This window comes from Taudactylus pleione, unplaced genomic scaffold (assembly GCF_031769625.1).
Source record: "Taudactylus pleione unplaced genomic scaffold, aTauple2 ptg000069l, whole genome shotgun sequence".
NCBI lineage: Eukaryota > Metazoa > Chordata > Amphibia > Anura > Myobatrachidae > Taudactylus > Taudactylus pleione.
The window spans coordinates 5,951,960-5,969,747 of NW_028284471.1; the positions used below are offsets into that span (position 1 = coordinate 5,951,960).

At 45.7% G+C, this 17,788-nt stretch overlaps 1 protein-coding gene across 1 annotated transcript in view; it reads left to right on the forward strand.

The window, feature by feature from the left end:
* Positions 1-1,581: 1,581 nt before the first annotated feature.
* KIF3B (kinesin family member 3B) overlaps positions 1,582-17,788 on the forward strand; it is a 30,403-nt gene continuing 14,196 nt past the window's right edge. Inside the window, exons 1-5 of the mRNA XM_088467096.1 lie at positions 1,582-1,732; positions 10,248-11,726; positions 13,130-13,231; positions 13,314-13,436; positions 13,554-13,672. Coding sequence (XP_088323222.1) covers positions 10,314-11,726; positions 13,130-13,231; positions 13,314-13,436; positions 13,554-13,672 — 1,757 coding nt within the window. The 5' untranslated portion in view covers positions 1,582-1,732; positions 10,248-10,313. The remainder of the gene's footprint in view (positions 1,733-10,247; positions 11,727-13,129; positions 13,232-13,313; positions 13,437-13,553; positions 13,673-17,788) is intronic.

Genomic DNA, 17,788 nt, shown 5'->3' on the forward strand with positions numbered 1-17,788 from the left:
AATAAAAACAGCTTTGGGGCTGCTAACAGTGCACAAAACAGTGACCCGACTCCGCCCGGGCACCAACTAGAACTGAGATGCCTCTGGCTCGGGGGCGGGGTATAGAGGAGGATGGTTCCAGTGCATCCTGGGAGCAAAGCTTTTAACTGCGTGGTGCCCGGGATCCAGATCCAGCTATACCCCAAGGTCTCCCTGTGGAGCCTATGGACCCCGAAGAATAAAAAATAGGTTGTGGGGTTTAAGTCATATTTTGGGATGTAGTCCTATGTCGACAGTCAAAAGGTCAATATCATAATGTTGAATGCCTTGGGGCGTATCAGTTGTTTTCCCCAGCGGCGCCCGACAGAGAAATTCAATTGTTGCTTGGTTCGGGTACGAGAGCTGCCTGCACCAACAATTCTGCTTGCAGCTTCCTGAGGTGGTGCACAAAAAAGGTGCAAAAACTCTGTGGTTTGAGCACCCATACGGTAGTTTGGGTTTAGACTCTTTTCATGGCTAAACCCGATGTTTTGGGCTCAACAAGCGCAATAATTAATGGACGCTAAAAAGCAATTAAATAGCTCCACGGGTGGCCATTATCGCCGCCCAAAAAACGATTCAATTGCCCCCATAATGTCTCTATGGTTAAAATGTTGACACCAAACATGTCAACACTTGCAAAATATCAACACATGAAATGTAGACAATCAAAATGTTGACGATAGAAATTTTATGATTGAAGTTAGGGTTAGCCTTAAAATTGGGTGTTAGCATAATGTGCTACTTGACATTATGTCAGTGTGACATTTTGGTGTCTACATTGATTGTCAAGACATGCCAGACCCCATATTTTAAATACAATTATATTTAATTGTATTTCCATGCAATAATTAAAAAAGGACATTAAGGACCTTGTCGTTTAATTACACTACAGTTCCATGTCTTTTACCCTGCGTGACAAAATGAATAAAGGCAGCCAAAATAAAGACTTCATAACAGTAATCATTTATTTTTGCTCTGCACTTGAGAGCTTCATTAAATTATTCATACAATAATTTGTGTGGATGAAATGCAGCATCGCAGATACCTCTTCAAGAATGTAAAGGGGTTAGATGTTTGTCATACAATAATTCCTGTGTTTACAGTCGCTAATTACTATTTATGAATGACAAATGATACAATGCAGACGCTGTGAAATACTGACATTTAGCAATGAAGTTAAACTTGTTTGCAAAGCCCTGGAGAAAAGAAAAAAAAAACATCCATAATGGTAACCACATTGTTTATTTTTTTAAAAAGAAAAAAATGTTTTTCTGGTATAAAGTAAAAACAGCATTTCATTTTGGAAGGGTTGGTACAATTCTAGTTAGCAGTGCTAGCACTTATGTGTGTTTTGCTGTTGTGTATCTGATGCGGGGACAGGTAGCCTGTACTGGAGCTACAGGTCAGGTCCTAGGAAATTATAACTGGGCAAGCTAAGATCTCTAATTCCACCATTGCTGGAGAACCAATGGAGCCTCCTCTGGTCTGCTGCATGATTATGTATTAAGACAGAGATGCAGTTTTGGGGCGTGTCCAAGCTGCAGTTGCTAAGGAAGTGCCAGCCTGGGCATGTTGATCGTTGCTAAGGAAGTGAGCGCGTCGTGCCCAGGCCTGTTGCTAAGGAAGTCCGAGCCGGCGGTCGGTCAGTATCCGGCGCTGAGACAGACCGACAGACTGACCGACAGCAGCCGGCGCAGTGGGGACATGGCAGGTGAGGTGCCGCTCCCATGAACAAGGGGTGGATTGCTTCTCATACACTCGGGCGGTGGCCCTGCGTTGGGGCCTGTTGACCTGCAGCGCCTCCATACAGAGATCAGAGCACTGTCCTGGAGGAGACAGGTGATCAATACATTATATCATCCTTCCTCATTGCTCTGTCGGAGCTAAGCCCTGTACCCCAAGCACACATGTAGTGCACACATGATGCATGTGACTGCGCTGCAGAGCAGATAGACTGTCTATGGTTTCTGTGTCAGCAATGCTGCAATTTATTGCTGAGCCGGTAACTAGTGTGTGTGCTGTGCAGTGCTTAACCCCGATGTATGTTTATTTTTAGCTGTGTACCAATCCATTGCTGCCCTCTTGGGCCATGTCACATTGTGATCATATTCTGCAAATGGTTTCTCCAGCCTGAGCTATTTCATATTGTGATCATATTCTCCTTACCCAGCCTAAGCCATGTCAGAGTGTGATCATATTTTTCTCCTGCTTTACCCAGTCCTGAGCCATGTCAGTGTGCTAATTTTCTATGTCACGGGGTGATCACATTCTGCTCTTGCCTTATCCAGCAAGTCATGCCTCAGTAGGATCATATTCTGCTCCTCCTTTACCCATTGTGAGTCATGTCCCAATATAATCAGATTATACCCATTTTACAATATGATCATATTCTGCTCTTACTTTACTCATTCTGAGCCATGTCACAGTATAAGCATAATCTGCTTTGCCCATCTTGAGCCATGTCACAATATGTTCATATTCTCCTCCTTTACCCATTATGGTCCATGGTGATCTTCTTCTCCTTTGCCTAATCTGACCCATGTCATAATATGATAATATTCCACTCTTCCTTCGCATCACAGTGTGATTATATCCTGCTCATGCTTTTCCCAGATTGAGCCATTTAACATGCACAAACTTTCCACAACCTCACTTATTTTTTGTGATAATGACCAATACTGAAAATTTCCATTACACAGTTTGATAATCTGCTCTTGCAGGTATACGTTTTATGATGCCGGCTGTCACAATGCCGACCGCTGGCATCTAGACTACAGAATCCCGGCGAGGGTTATCTAACCTACGCCGGGAGACCGGCGCCCAGCATCCCGATCGAAGGGATGCCAGGCGCCGAGTGCGGACAGCTGTGTGTGGGGGGGGGGGTGTGTGTTAGGTTTAGGATTCCCGGGGGGGGACTTAGGGTTAGGCACCCCCCCGGGAGAGTTAGGATTAGGCTAGGGGAAGGGAGGGTTAGGGTTAGGTACCCCCCGGGGGACTTAGGTTTGGGCGGCGGGGAAAGCACTTAGAGGGGGGATTAGGGTTAGGCACAGGGGGAGAGGTTAGGGTTTAGGCACCCTAAAGGGGGGTTAGGGGGTAGAGTTAGGTTAGTTTATACTTACCTTCTAGACTATCAGGATTTCCTTCCATGTCGGGCTGGCGCTGCCGGGTTTTCCTTCCATGCGGCCGGCGGTGTATCATACCGAATCCGCTCTTGCATTACCCATATCAGTGTGATGATACGGTATATTGAACTACAGTAGCAAATTAAAACTTCTCTGGTGCACAGAAACTCTTCATCACTTTTGAGTGATAGCTACATCAGTTATTACATTCAGCCCTTGGTGTTGCTATTGAAAAACTTAGAAAATGTTGAGGCAGAATATTATCACATGGTAGCAGCATGACTGTGATACTTACACTGAGAATTTATTATAACATCACTAAATATTATCTATGAGAACAATGGTACTTTTCACTAATGGGATGTTTCTGCATAAATAGCCAACTACTAACCCAGAGGTTCCCAAACGTGGTCCTCAAAGCTCCCCAACAGGTCAGGTTTTAAGGTGCATACACACGTAACGATTTTGTAACCAACGATTTTATGTCAGATTTTCCCTTGAAAAAGTGAACGATTTTTTGGAAGTGTAATGAACGATTTTTACAACGATGAACGAAAACTGTTCCTTCCCTTAATGAAAATCGTTATGTTGGACAGTCTGAAATGGACAATAAACTACAAATGGGAGTGCGCTTCAACGATTATCGTTCATCGTTATAAGTCAGAAACTGAACGATTTTTTAAACGATAACAACGTCGTTAACGACAAATCGTAAAAAAAAATCGTTCCGTGTGTATGCACCTTAAGCAGTGTTCTTCCCAGAATTTTTTTCCAGCCGGTTGGGCATCCAAAAGTAGCCGGGTGGGGGAATTCGCAGTTATGCGCACGCCGGGAAAAGGGGTATCTCCCTTATCAATCCAGCCCGACATGTCTCAGGCTGCTCCCCCACTGGCTCTCAATCAGAATTGTCCATTACGCAGTGACCCCTGTATTTGTGCCCTTTATACAGTGCCCCCTGTAGTTTTCCCCTTTATGCATTGCCCCCTGTTTAGCTTTGCCCTTATGCAGTGCCCCTTGGCTAAAGTAGTGCCCCTATGTAGTGCCCGCAGACTGGTCCCTTATGTAGTGCCCCCAGGCTTAAATAGTGCCCCCAGACTGCCCACTTATGCAGTGCCCCCAGGCTGGCCCCTTATGCAGTGCCCCCAGGCTTAAATAGTGTCCCCAGGCTGGCCCCTTTCTGCAGTGTCCCCAGGCTGGCCCCTTTCTGCAGTGCCCCCAGACTGCCCCCTTATGCAGTGCCCCCAGGCTTAAGTAGTGCCCCCAGGCTGACCCCTTTATGCAGTGCCCCCAGGCTGACCCCTTTATGCAGTGCCCCCAGGCTTAAAGTATCCCTTATGCAGTGCCCCCAGGATGGTCCCTTATGCAGTGCCCCCAGGATGGTCCCAGCCCCAGCACTTACCTTTACTTGCTGGCCGCTCCGCTGCTGCTGCCTCGCGCTGACTGGATCTAACTAGATCCAGCAGGCGCATGGGGCAGGCTCCTCACGTCGCGGATGACATCACCCGAGCAGTGCATCACTGGGAATGCTGGCCTCTGAAGCGATCGGAGGCTTCTTTAGCTTCTGGTCACTACAGAGGCCAGCGGAGGTCGGCGGGGGCAAGTGCCGGGCGGCAGGCTGTTTCTGCCGGGCGATGTGCCCTCAGAAAACAGCCTGGGGAGAACACTGTTAAGAGATATCCATGGTTGAGCACAGGTGGTTAAATCAAATTGACTGAGGCACTAATTAAGTCACCTGTGCTCAACCATGGATATCTCTAAGGGCCGTATTCAATTAGTTTCGCACCTGTGATACTCTTTCGCCTGCCGGACTTTTCACCCACATCGTGTGTTTTGCATGTGGAAAAGTATCGGGCGCGCTCCCACTATTCACCGTAGTCAATTAGGACGCCAAAACTGAAACAGGCGAAAAGTCCTGTCAAAAATGGGGAACTCAGCCTGACACTCCCCAAAAGATGCACAACATTGGGGATCACGATAGATGCCCCCGATTAGCCCTAATGAAGGTATTTGGGGTACTTAAGTTGTCAATTTATGCCAATTAGCGCATTAACAAAAGTGGTGAAGAATAGCATTAATCAGTATTTTTTGGTGAAAAAAACTACTCCCAGCAAATTTGGAGTACTTGGAAATGGGTGTTAGCATATTTTTAAGTTGCTAAAGTGAAGTTTTAAATGACATAAAAAATCCACCTGCAGCAAGCACCTGCAATTAAAAAAACACCTGCCCCATACTTGGGGACCCCCCAGAAGTCTATTTCACTAGTTTTTAAGTTTGTCCCCCAACTTTGAACTTTTTCACCCCCAAAATAAAAGTACTTTTTTGGGGTGTTAAAGTTTTTTTTTTTTTTTTTTTGACACAGTTTAACTTTGGGGGACTGTCCCAAGGATGCAGGGGGTTTCCCGAAGTTTGCACCCCAGAACCGCAATTCTGCACTTTTTTCCACCTGCTACTCATAGGCGAAGTTTTTACGCCGATTACATTGCATTGACTTTTTGCGTACGTGAAAAGTCTATGAAATTGAATACGGCGGAAACTTTCCGCCTGGCGAAATGACGTCATCCGTAATACATTTTCCACGAATTCGGACTTTTCACCTCGAATTGAATACGGCCCTAAACCTGAACTGCTGGGGAGCCTTGAGGACCGCGTTTGGGAACCTCTGTACTAACCCATTCCTCAGCAATAGCTACAAAACAAACAAACTGTTAAAATAGCAAATCATTATTCTGTGTTGAAATTATAGATTCAAGAAAGAAAAGCCTATATTGGTCGTAATATACAGCCTCAGGTGAATGTAAAGCTCACTGACCTTTTCTTTGCTCAGCTTATATCAGCCACATGGATCTAGCATGTATTCTATTAATCCACCTATCGCACTACTGCACATACACTCTATGGAGACAGCAGCATTCTAGGGGTAAATGTTTTAAACCTAAGTTTCTAATAGCAACTGATGCGTTTCTACCTATCATTTTAGAATCTACCTGATGAATTCTAGCTAGAAGCTGGCTGGTTGCTATGGGCGACTTCTCCACTGTTTAGAAGGTTTAATACATTTGCCTGTTAGGGTCCATCCAATTAGTTGTATGCCACACGATATCGCCGGACTCGCAGTTTTTTGTTCACGGCCCCATAGGGCTGCGTACAAAAATATGCAAGTCCAGGGTGAGATTGGGGGCGAGTTTCAGTGCCGTTGCCAGCATTTGTATGCCGTTGCAATGGCAACTAGTCCCCTTCGCAGCTATTTGGATTGAGCCCTTAGTGACCGAAACCCAGTATTTACATTACCTGCAAATGTGCAGACATAAACAATGAATCAATGCAGGATTCCTGTTGCTGATACATTCTGAAATCCATGGCATTACTATAAACCTGACTTGCATATACAGACTAGGATAGAATATTTATCCCCAGCACTGGAATAGAGGCCCAAGGAATATCAGTATGGCATATAGTGATGTCCACTAAGTGGTGCAAGTTTACCATGAATATTAGACCTCTAATGTGATTATGGGCTCTAATTCAGGATATTTCTAATCTTGAGGTTAGAGATAGAGACCTGTTCTTATAGGGTCCCATACGTCTGCGATGTATTGTTCCAATAACCCGTTCTGCCAGGAAATCGGGGTAATCCAACATGTTGGAAATCCACAATTTCCCCTATCCCTATCAAAAAATGATCAGAATCGACGAGTCTGGGATTTTTAATATGCTATTTTTCCCTGATCCGTTGACAGATCAGCGATCATTGATGTCCGCAGATCTGCGTTTTTTTGATTGGCATAACGGAGTATCGGGACTGTAGATGTATTGCTCACTATGGAGTCTATTTATTATCCCTTACTTTCTACATAAGTAGGTGACAATTAACATTTTCACCTACTTTTGTAGAAATGAAGTATCAGGGCCATTCATTATAAAGGTAACACAGGAGATATCACGGAACTTTCAGTCCCGATGTAGCCCACTGTCACCATACAATATGGGGACCTAAATTCATCCAAGTTCTGAAAATACACATTTTTCGGAGCTCGACAGCGGGAACCTTCGCCATCTTCAGATGGCGCTGATTCCCAGACAACGCTTCTTCCCTGTGGGAAGGAGTCCAGGGTTGTGAAGAGGAATCCTTTTGGACCCTGATCGGCTCCATCAACCAACCCCTGTTCACGCTTGTGCACTAGTACTGCTAAGTAAGACTCGGCAGTGCTAAGGATCGCAGGTACAGCTGATTTTCGGATCAGCTGTCTCCACATCGGAGCAATGTTGGATTGCTACGGAAATTTTGTATCCAACGCTGCCACTCGCAGGAAGTTGGATACTTAATTATCGGGGGCCACCCTGCTTCCCTATGGGAAGGAGCGTAGGGTTGTGAATCCCTGTTCAGCTCCTTCCACTAGATGCAGGATTCTTTGTGCACATGCGTCATGCGTGAACCCAAGTTTCACGCATACACACTAGTACTGCAGAGTCAGACTTGTCAGTGCTAATGATCGCGGGGACAGCTGATCTTCGGATCAGCTGTCTCCGCATCGGAGCAGTGTTGAATTGCTACAGAGGTTTTGTGTCCACCGCTGCTACTCGCAGCAAGTTGAATACCTAATTATCAGGGGCCGGAAGAATAGGCCCCTATTTGTAAGATGCAGATAAATAAAATATATTAAAGCAAATATTTATTTAGATCAAACGTGTCTTAAATTAACTGGAGTGTTCAATCTTTCACCAGGTAACCAAAAGGAATGTATCAAAATATTATAATGTTACAAATCAGATAGTTTACAACATTGAAAGATTTAATGTCTTCACTCACAAAAATTTAAATAATTCAGCCAATGTCTCTTTTGTACATTGTTTTTTTTTTTTTGATACATTAAAAGCATAATAGACACACACAAAAGAGGGAATCCTGAACAGGAAAGTAATAATCGCATCGTATCTCTCAGAAAAACCTACATCCAACTAATGATATTGTGACGTATTGTTAATCATAGCTCTGTTGGTGGTGCTCCCTGGAACCGAATACAATGGGGCATATTCATTTAGGTGCGAGATTAGCAAAAATACAGCACCTGTGAGGTTTTTCCTGCAGGTGCGGAATTTTTGCTATTCAATTAGGTGCAGGACTTTCCCGGTTTTGAGCGCCAGGTTTTTTCCTTGCACCTCCAGAGCAAGTCTGAATTTTCCTAAAATCGTTAATTTTGGGAACAATCAGTGGGACTTGCTCTGGGACACCGGTATCACCCACCCTGAGGACTAATTAAGCAATTGGAAGTTTCCAATTAGCTTACTTAGTCCTTAATTACTCACCTTCTGAAGCGTCGTATTCTTCCTTCAGCGTCAGGAGCCGGTCTCCTGCAGCAGGGTGAGTATGTCAGTGTGTGTGTGAGACCCCCCCCCCATGTGTGTGTCCTCCTCCCTTTAACCGGTGCTGGCATGACTACATCTCCCAGCAGCCCCCTCCCTAATAACAAGATGGAGGGGAGGCCACCAGGGGCCACAGAGACCCCCGAGCAGGTAAGTGTCTATTTTTAACGCGCCGCAGGGTTTTCAACTCTGACAATGATTCAGTCAGTCAGAAAAAGAGGCTAAAAGTAAAAAGCACCAATAAATTCCACTTACAATAGTTCACTTATGTGTAAGACACAGAATATTTGTATCAGTAATTAATTGAATATTTATTCAGTAACAAGTATTCAAAACACTATGGGGTTTATTTACTAAGATGAGAGTTTTTAGAAGTGGAGATGTTGCCCATAGCAACCAATCATATTCTAGCTATTATCTTCTCTAGAAGGTGCTAGTTAAATGTTAAGTAGAATCTGATTGGTTGCTATGGGCAACATCTCCACTTCTAAAAACTATCACTTTAGTAAATATACCCCTATGTATCACGTTCCACAGAGTAGAGTATATTACCTTTTTTAAGTACACTTAAGCACAAGAAAAGTTTTGACATGTAAAACATTTAAATACGGAAAGCAACATATTAAAGTAAAAAAATAAAATAATGCCATGACTTGTAAGTTGCCCATGTATACAACTCGGTAGAAACTAATGATTTACTACATATTACAAGCTTTTAAGCATTTTGCATGCATTAGCACACTGAAACACAGTTTATTTATTACCAGTTATTTATATAGCACACACACATTCCGCAGCGCTTTACAGAGAATATTTGGCCTTCACATCAGTCCCTGCCCCAGTGGAGCTTACACTCTATATTTCCTATCACATGCACACTGGATGGAAACCGGAGTACCCGGAGGAAACTCACGCAAGCACAGGGAGAATATACAAACTCCACACAGGACCGTGGTGAGAATCATACCCACGTCCTCAGTGCTATGAGGCAGTAATGCTAACCATTACACTGACTCTGCTGCAGTTGAAAAATATGCTTTTGTATATAAACTCAAGTGCAGCAACATTTCTATGGTCCTATAAGGTATTTTCTGATTACCCTTTGAAAATAAAAAACCTTCTGACCCAGGAGCAGGTGTATATATTATCACAACTACATTTTTCTTGGGTTGGGTTCCACCAGGGCCAAGGTTTGTCTTGGGAGCAGTAAGCTGCCCTGGCGTGTTTTGAAACCGAAGTGGCTGAGATCTGCAATGAATAACACCGTAATGCATGTTCTAGGTAAATGTAAAACTGCACATGTATTCTAACCCCTTCTGATTTAGTACAGCTTAGTTCTCAGTAACAATGTCTTGTTCACACTCTATCTTACCCAGATTCCTCTCATCTCAGATTGCCCCCTCCTCTCCCATCCTCTTCTGTGACCCACTTTGCTGACATACTGACCTTGAATGCATCCAGGGGAAAAGGGGGGGGGGATGTACAGACAGCAGATGTTCTGTAGAGTTGATATATATACACTGCGAACCAGACTATATAAGTGTGCCAGTTCTGATGGAGGCATATCTGAAACAAAAGCAATGAGACAGTGCATTGATTACATAACTGAGCTTTTTTTTCACTCTGTAGTCTGTTTTCTGTTTTAAGAAGTTGAATTGTGTTTTATAAGTTCACACTGTATTCATTTGCATGCAGTGCAATATAAATACACCTAATCTCAGGATTCTTTTATTATAAATGCAGGGTGGTAAGTGGGAGTTCCGACTGGTAAAGTGTCCTGAGCACCAGACTGAATTGCATGAATACAGGATGTCAAAGCTGAAGAGCTCCGAGTCTGTCCGGGTTGTGGTGCGGTGCCGGCCCATGAACAGCAAGGAGATATCTGCTGGATATGATAAAGTGGTAAATGTGGATGTAAAGCTTGGTCAGGTGTCGGTAAGAATTCAAAAAGGAGCCTCTAACGATTTGCCGAAAACCTTTACATTTGATGCGGTGTATGATAGTAACTCCAAGCAGGTGGAGTTGTATGATGAGACATTTAGGCCATTGGTGGATTCTGTCTTGCTTGGCTTCAATGGAACAATCTTTGCATATGGCCAAACAGGAACTGGGAAAACCTACACAATGGAAGGCCTGCGGGGTGACCCTGAGAAGAGAGGGGTCATACCAAATTCATTTGAACACGTATTCACACACATCTCAAGGTCCCAAAACCAACAGTACCTGGTAAGGGCTTCGTATCTAGAAATCTATCAGGAGGAAATTAGAGACCTTCTCTCTAAAGATCAGTCTAAACGATTAGAGCTTAAGGAAAGACCTGACACTGGTGTCTATGTCAAGGACCTTTCCTCTTTTGTCACGAAGAGTGTAAAGGAAATAGAGCACGTCATGAATGTGGGGAATCAGAACCGCTCTGTTGGTGCCACCAACATGAATGAACACAGCTCGCGCTCACATGCTATCTTCATGATCACCATTGAATGCAGTGAACTTGGACTAGATGGTGAGAATCACATTCGTGTAGGAAAGCTGAATCTGGTGGATCTGGCAGGAAGTGAACGGCAAACAAAGACTGGAGCTCAAGGGGAAAGGCTTAAAGAGGCCACTAAAATTAATCTGTCCCTCTCTGCACTAGGAAATGTTATATCTGCCCTTGTTGATGGCAAGAGCACCCACATACCATACCGAGATTCTAAGCTTACCAGGTTATTGCAAGACTCTTTGGGTGGCAATGCTAAAACGGTCATGGTAGCCAATATTGGACCTGCCTCATATAATGTGGAAGAGACTTTGACAACTCTGCGCTACTCCAACCGTGCAAAAAATATCAAGAACAAACCTCGAGTGAATGAAGACCCCAAGGATGCATTACTGCGGGAGTTCCAAGAGGAGATAGCAAGGCTGAAAGCACAGCTGGAAAAAAGGGTTGTGGTGAAAAGACGTAGAAGAGGAAAAAGAAGACCAGGTATGGAGGGATCAGGAGAGGATGATGAAGAGGAAGAAGAAGGAGGAGACTCTTATGAGGGAGAGGATGATGTGGAGGACAAAGAAGACTATTGGAGGGAGCAGCAAGAGAAGCTAGAAATTGAGAAGAAGGCCATTGTAGAAGATCACAGTTTAGTGGCAGAGGAGAAATTGAAGCTTCTAAAGGAAAAGGAGAAGAAAATGGATGACCTAAAAAAAGAGAGAGAAGCCATGGAAATGTTGACGGCCAAAGTAAAGGTAAGAAGTGTGACATACTGCAAGTAACTTTGTTGTAGCAACCAACCAAACTTTTGCCTTTATTTTATGTGTTCGTTAGAATGTGATATTAAATAGGCCCATTTTTCCCTAGAGAGTAAGAAAGCCAGGCATCTCTGTGCCCACATAGCATATTGTGGCCACAGCTGGGTTCCTAGAACTCTTTGTGCAGTTGTTACCTCTAGTGCCACAACATTGGAAATGGATCAATGTACCGAATATAAATGCAGGTTAATATATAAAGTCATGCCTGGACAAATTTCTCCATCAATTAAGAGTCAGGGCCAAAACTTAGAAGCCAGCAGTTTTATAACAAGCAATTTGAGTAAATCAAACTATTTATTTGGGCAATGAAAGATGTAAGTAACATATCAGTATCTGTATAAAATAAGCAGCATTCAAGGGGCCTGATTCAGACCCGGACGCTATCTGCAGTGCGCTCGCTATTGCCAATGGTTGCTAATCTGCACATGCATCGCAGTGCGTGTGCGCAAACTACACAGTGCGTTCACAGATCCCTTGCTCGCACAGCAAAGCCAGCCCAGCAGAGTGAGTGACAGGAGAGGCCGTTTGTGGATGGTAACAGGGGCAGTCCAGTAAAAATGGGGGAGTGGAGGTGCGAACGCAGGCGTGCCTGAGTGTTTCAACGCCGTTTTAGAGGCGTGCATAATTAACAGGCAGCATCATAGTACACGTCACCAGCCATTTTTTTACTCTGTTTTCCTCGCAATGCTTGAGGTATAAAAAAGCTACCACAAGCACTGCGTTCACATCCGATAGTGGTCGATGTACCAGTGTTTTCATAAACTTCCAGGAGAGGACGTGGGGCAGTAGGCCCTCTGCATTCGCTAAGGGGAGTCTGCATACACAAAACGAACGCTCGTACAGGTAAGATGGGCGTGCTTATGCCTTGGCGAGCGATCGCTCACCGCCGCGTCACTTTCAAATATTTGTATACGCATTGAGCGAGCGTACGCTCATAGCGACCGGGTCTGAATCAGGCCCTAAATATTAAACATCATTAATCTTCGATTGCTAACTTGCGACCCCATCACACCTACGTTGCCGTTTGGCACTGTTGTTTCACTATCATCTATCAGGTGCACCTTCTGTTCCTGGCAAAGAAGGTAACTTTCACAGCTCTATAACACTCTCTACTGTTAGTTAAAATAAATCTTTCCATTACCAACTCATGGCTTTAGGATAGTAGCACAGAGCCAGGTTATGCCATGCATGTGAGCTGTAGTAGCCGGTAACCTCGCTGCTGGCATATGCAGACGAGATGGGGTTAGAGAGAGAGGAAGTAGTCGTCACCATAGCGCATTTGTCCAGCTCCATTTAAAAGTAACACTATATTACTAACTAATGTTGAGTATGTCTCTTAGGCCATGGAGAGTAAACTTCTCGTTGGTGGGAAGAACATTGTCGACCATACAAATGAACAACAGAAAGTCCTGGAGCAGAAAAGGCAGGAGATTGCTGAGCAGGCAAGTGCCAGGTTTGTTTTAAAGACAATAGCATATAAGTGGGACAGTGTTTAAATGTCTGATTTGTATCTTTATCACTTAGAAACGGCGTGAGCGAGAGATGCAGCAGCAGATGGAGAGTCGTGATGAGGAGACCTTGGAGTTGAAGGAGACTTACAGCTCATTACAACAAGAGGTTGACATAAAAACTAAGAAACTGAAAAAGGTGAGCTATGCAGCAGCAGGCTGTATACAAGGGGTGTATCACTTGTTTGCTCTAGTTGTGGTTTGGGGATATCCGCATTAACGATTGGTCCTCACCATTAATTCATTTTTTTTCCAGCTCTTTTCCAAACTGCAGGCAGTAAAGGCAGAGATCCATGACTTGCAGGAGGAACACATAAAGGAGCGGCAAGAGCTGGAGCAGACACAGAACGAGCTTACCAGGGAGTTAAAATTAAAGTATGTATGCGTTTATGAGGTGAGGGGAGGGGTACTGAGGTACACACAGTGGAAGCAGCCATGTTTCCATTTCACTGGGAACCAATGACATAACTGAGACATAAATAGAAAGTGCCTAGGTTATTTCACTGTTTTGTTGTGAATTGATAATCCACCTTGTTATAAATAATGGTTCAGTGCAGAAAATGGCTGCCTTCATTGAATATTAAAAATGGTCTTGTATATTTCTTCTTCAGGGTCCATAGGCTCCACAGGGAGACCTTGGGGTTTAGGTGATGGCAAGGACATCTGGGCACCACGCAGTTATTTTTTTCTCCCAGGATGCACTGGGCCTCTCCCTATACCCCGCCCGCGGGCCAGAGGCATCTCAGTTTCGTTTGGTGCCCAGCTCGGAGTCTAGTCACTGTAGCGCAGCGGGGCTGTGTAAACAGCCCCTGAAGATTTCTACTGTTGGTTTTTACTAGTGGTAAGCACGGACAGTCCAGGGGATGTCCGCACTACTGCTCTACACCCCGCTGACGCCGGTACTGGGTCCCCCTACATACCTCTCCTCCTGGTCAATGGGTGTAGCGCTATAGCCTACCAGACACCTAGTCTGGGTAGTTGAACTGTAGTGCCACTGTGCAGTTGTTATTCTGCATTGTACGTGACTGTATGCTAGCGCTGTCTGTCTGTATTTTTCGACTGTCAGCCAATATATATAATATAGTGTGTGTGGGGATGATGTGCACGATTCCACTCCAGCTCCAGTCCTGCTCAAGTCATGTAAATCTTGTGTGGCGTAACTAGGTGTGAGGGACTGGGTCTTAGAGGGATTATATTTCATAATCCTCCAGCCCCTTCTGTAGTCCCAACTACTATGCATTGGGCATTCTTTGCTCAGGCATTAACTACCATGGCGAGGCGATGGACAGCACACCCTGTGTTTTCCCAGATGGTGTTCACACAGCAGGCGGTTTTGCCCTCACAGGGCCAGCCCTTACAGATTTCACTCATGCTGGTTCAATCTGTGCCACCGCCATGGAGGGATGCACTGTCTACTCCAGTGCAAAACCTTAGAGATACCTCTCTTACCCTCCAGGCTATGCTGCAGGGGTATAAACCCCTTGGTTGGCCAAACGGCCCATGCCGTCATCACAATCTACACAATATGATGATGACACTGATACCGGGGAGATGGTAGAGGAGGATGACTCTGAGCCCTCTCAGCGAGAGGAGGAGTCCAAGTCAAAAATCAATATTCCTGCTCTGATACATGCTGTTCGTTAAGCCCTAGTCATAGAGGAGGAGAACCTCCTGCTCCCCGGTCCAAACATGCTCTGTTCAAAGAAATAAGGACTACTTCTGCAGTATTTCCTTTATCTGACCAGCTAGTGGAGCATATGGAAGTGGCGTGGAAATCACCTGGGAAGTGATTTCAGCGTCAGAGACACCTGGCTTATGCCTATCTTTTTCCTGAGGAACATTGTACTAAATGGGAATCTCCTCCGGCGGTGGACTCATGTGACGTGCTTAATAAAAAGTGCTACTCTACTTATTCCATCCATTTCTACCTTAAAGGATACCACGGATAGGAAGGTAGAGGTGTGTTTAAAGTCAATGTATTCTCTTTCAGGAGCAGTTTCCAGACCAGCTATGGCTATCTCCTGGGTGGGCAAGGCTATGGAGTTCTGGGCTGACTCCCTAGAGGAGTCTCTTCCGTCTGATGCTACCACTGATCAAGTGACTCTGGTGGGTAACCTCCGTGATTCGGCTACATATATCAATGAGGCTGCTTTTGGACGTCACCCTTTTATCCACCAGGATTTCGACTGCTGCGGTGTCAGCTCGCCATTCCTTATTGCTGCGCTCTTGGAGAGCAGGCGCGGACTCAAAGAAAGGATTAGAGTGTTTGCCTTATAATGGTAAGGTCTTGGTGCAGACCTGGACAAGATTGTGGATACGTTGGCAGCAGCTACGTCTGCGTGTCTGCCTTCGGCATCTGCTTCTTCAGGATCTCGAACTTCGTCCTTTCGGCCCCAAGGTAAGCCTAAGGGTCAGTCCTTTCCTAGACAGCCCTCAAAAAGACTACCAAGCCCAAGGAGCAGGACTGGAATACCAGACGTCCTGCGGCCAAGTCTGATAAGTCCTCAGACTGACGGTACGGGCCTCCCCTTGGGGGATCCCAAAGTTGGAGGTCGACTTCTTCAGTTCGCCCAGTACAGGTGCCAGACCACAACAGACACTTGGGTAAGAGGTGGCCTCTCCCTGGTACTCCCTTGCCTTCTGCAGAAGGCCTCCCCAGCAATTCTTCTGCACAAGCCCTCTGTCAGACAAAGAATAAGCATTACAAAGCCAGAAAGCAATACAATCCTTGCTTCAAGCAGTAGTTGTCATTCCGGTCCCGTCTCCTCAAAAAGGAATCGGGTTATTACTCCAATCTCTTTCTGGTCCAGATTCCTCAGGGTACCTCTGTTCAGAATGGAAACCCTCCGCTCAATTATACTGGCTATGGAACCGGGGGATTTTATGGTTTCGCTGGATATTCAGAATGCATTCCTGCATATTCCAATTGCTTCATCTCACCTGCGTTTCCTCAGTTTTGCTATACAGCAACAACATTTCTAGTTTCAGGCGCTGCCGTTTGGTCTCTCCACAGCTCCTCGAGTGTTTACCAAGGTTATGGCTGTCATGGCAGCCCATCTATGGCATCAGGGGGTGCGACTGTTGCTTTACCTGGATGACCTCTAATTGTTGGCAGGGTCTTCAGAAGTACTTCAGCTGACTGTCTCTGTGCTTCAGGCTCACAGATGGTTGATCAATTGGACAAAGTCCTCCCTGACTCCATCTCAGAGCATGCTTCATCTGGGAGGAGCTCTGTTGGATTCCCAACAGCAGAGAATCTTTGTGACCGCAGATCTCCACTTTGCAGACGCGAGTACGCAGATGCCTCCACAGACTCCATGTGTCAATCCACTCAGCAATACAAGTACTGGGGTCCATGGTATCGACGTTCGACATAGTTGAATATGCCCAGTTTCATTCCAGGCCTCTGCAGAAATTGATCCTCTCCAGGTGGAATGGATTACCCCATCGGATAAACGATGGTGCTCTCTCCAGAAGTGCGTCTGTCCCTTGCCTGGTGGCTGCAGACGTGTCATCTTACCTAGGGGCTCCCCTTTTGGATACCGAAATGGGTCCTCCTGACGTCGGACGCCAGTCTCCGGGGTTGGGGCGCAGTGACAGGTCCACACTCCTTTCAGGGGCGGTGGACAGCAAAGGAGTCGGCTCTACCAATCAACATATTGGAGCTTCGGGCGGTCTTCAAGGCCCTTCAGCAAGCCAAACTCATTCTTCACGGAAAACCCGTGCAAGTTCAGTCAGACAACGCCACGACAGTGGCTTACATCAATCCTCAAAGAGGAACTCGAAGTCAGGCAGCGCTGACAGAGGTGTCACGCATTCTAACATGGGCGGAAGGCCTTCTCCCAGCCATATCGGCAGTGTTCATTCAGGGGGTTCTCAATTGGGAAGCAGACCTCCTCAGCCATCACGACGTGCATCCAGGGGAATGGTCTCTTCACCAAGAGGTGTTTCAACTCCTAGTGGACAAGTGGGGCCTTCCAGAAGTGGACCTCATGGCAGCTTGTGGTTGAGTCTGGAGGCCAAGTTACGGGTCCAGGACAAGAAATGCTGGGACACCCCTGGTCGACGCTCTGTCAGTAAAGTGGACCTTCCAGTTTGCGTACAGTTTGCGTACCTGTTTCCTCCAGTCTCCCTTCTTCCTCGGGTCATTCGAAAGTTTAAGCAAGAGGGAGGAATGGTCCTGCTGGTGGCTCCAGCGTGGCCCAGTAGACCTTGATCTTCGGAGTGTCTCCATCCACACTGTTGCCTCAACATCCGGACCTGTTGTCTCAGGGTCCTTGCCTTTACCTGGACCTGGGTCGTCTGTCTTTGCCAGCATGGCTCTTGAGACTTCCCTCTTAAGGTCAAAGGTTTTTTCAGCTCTGTGGTCAGTACCATGCTCAGAGCCCGTAAACCAGCCTCTGATCGTATGGATCACTGAGTGTGACATTTATTTTCAGTGGTGTCATCCCAGGGGTTCTGACCCTCTGGTATTTAAGATACCTAGAATTT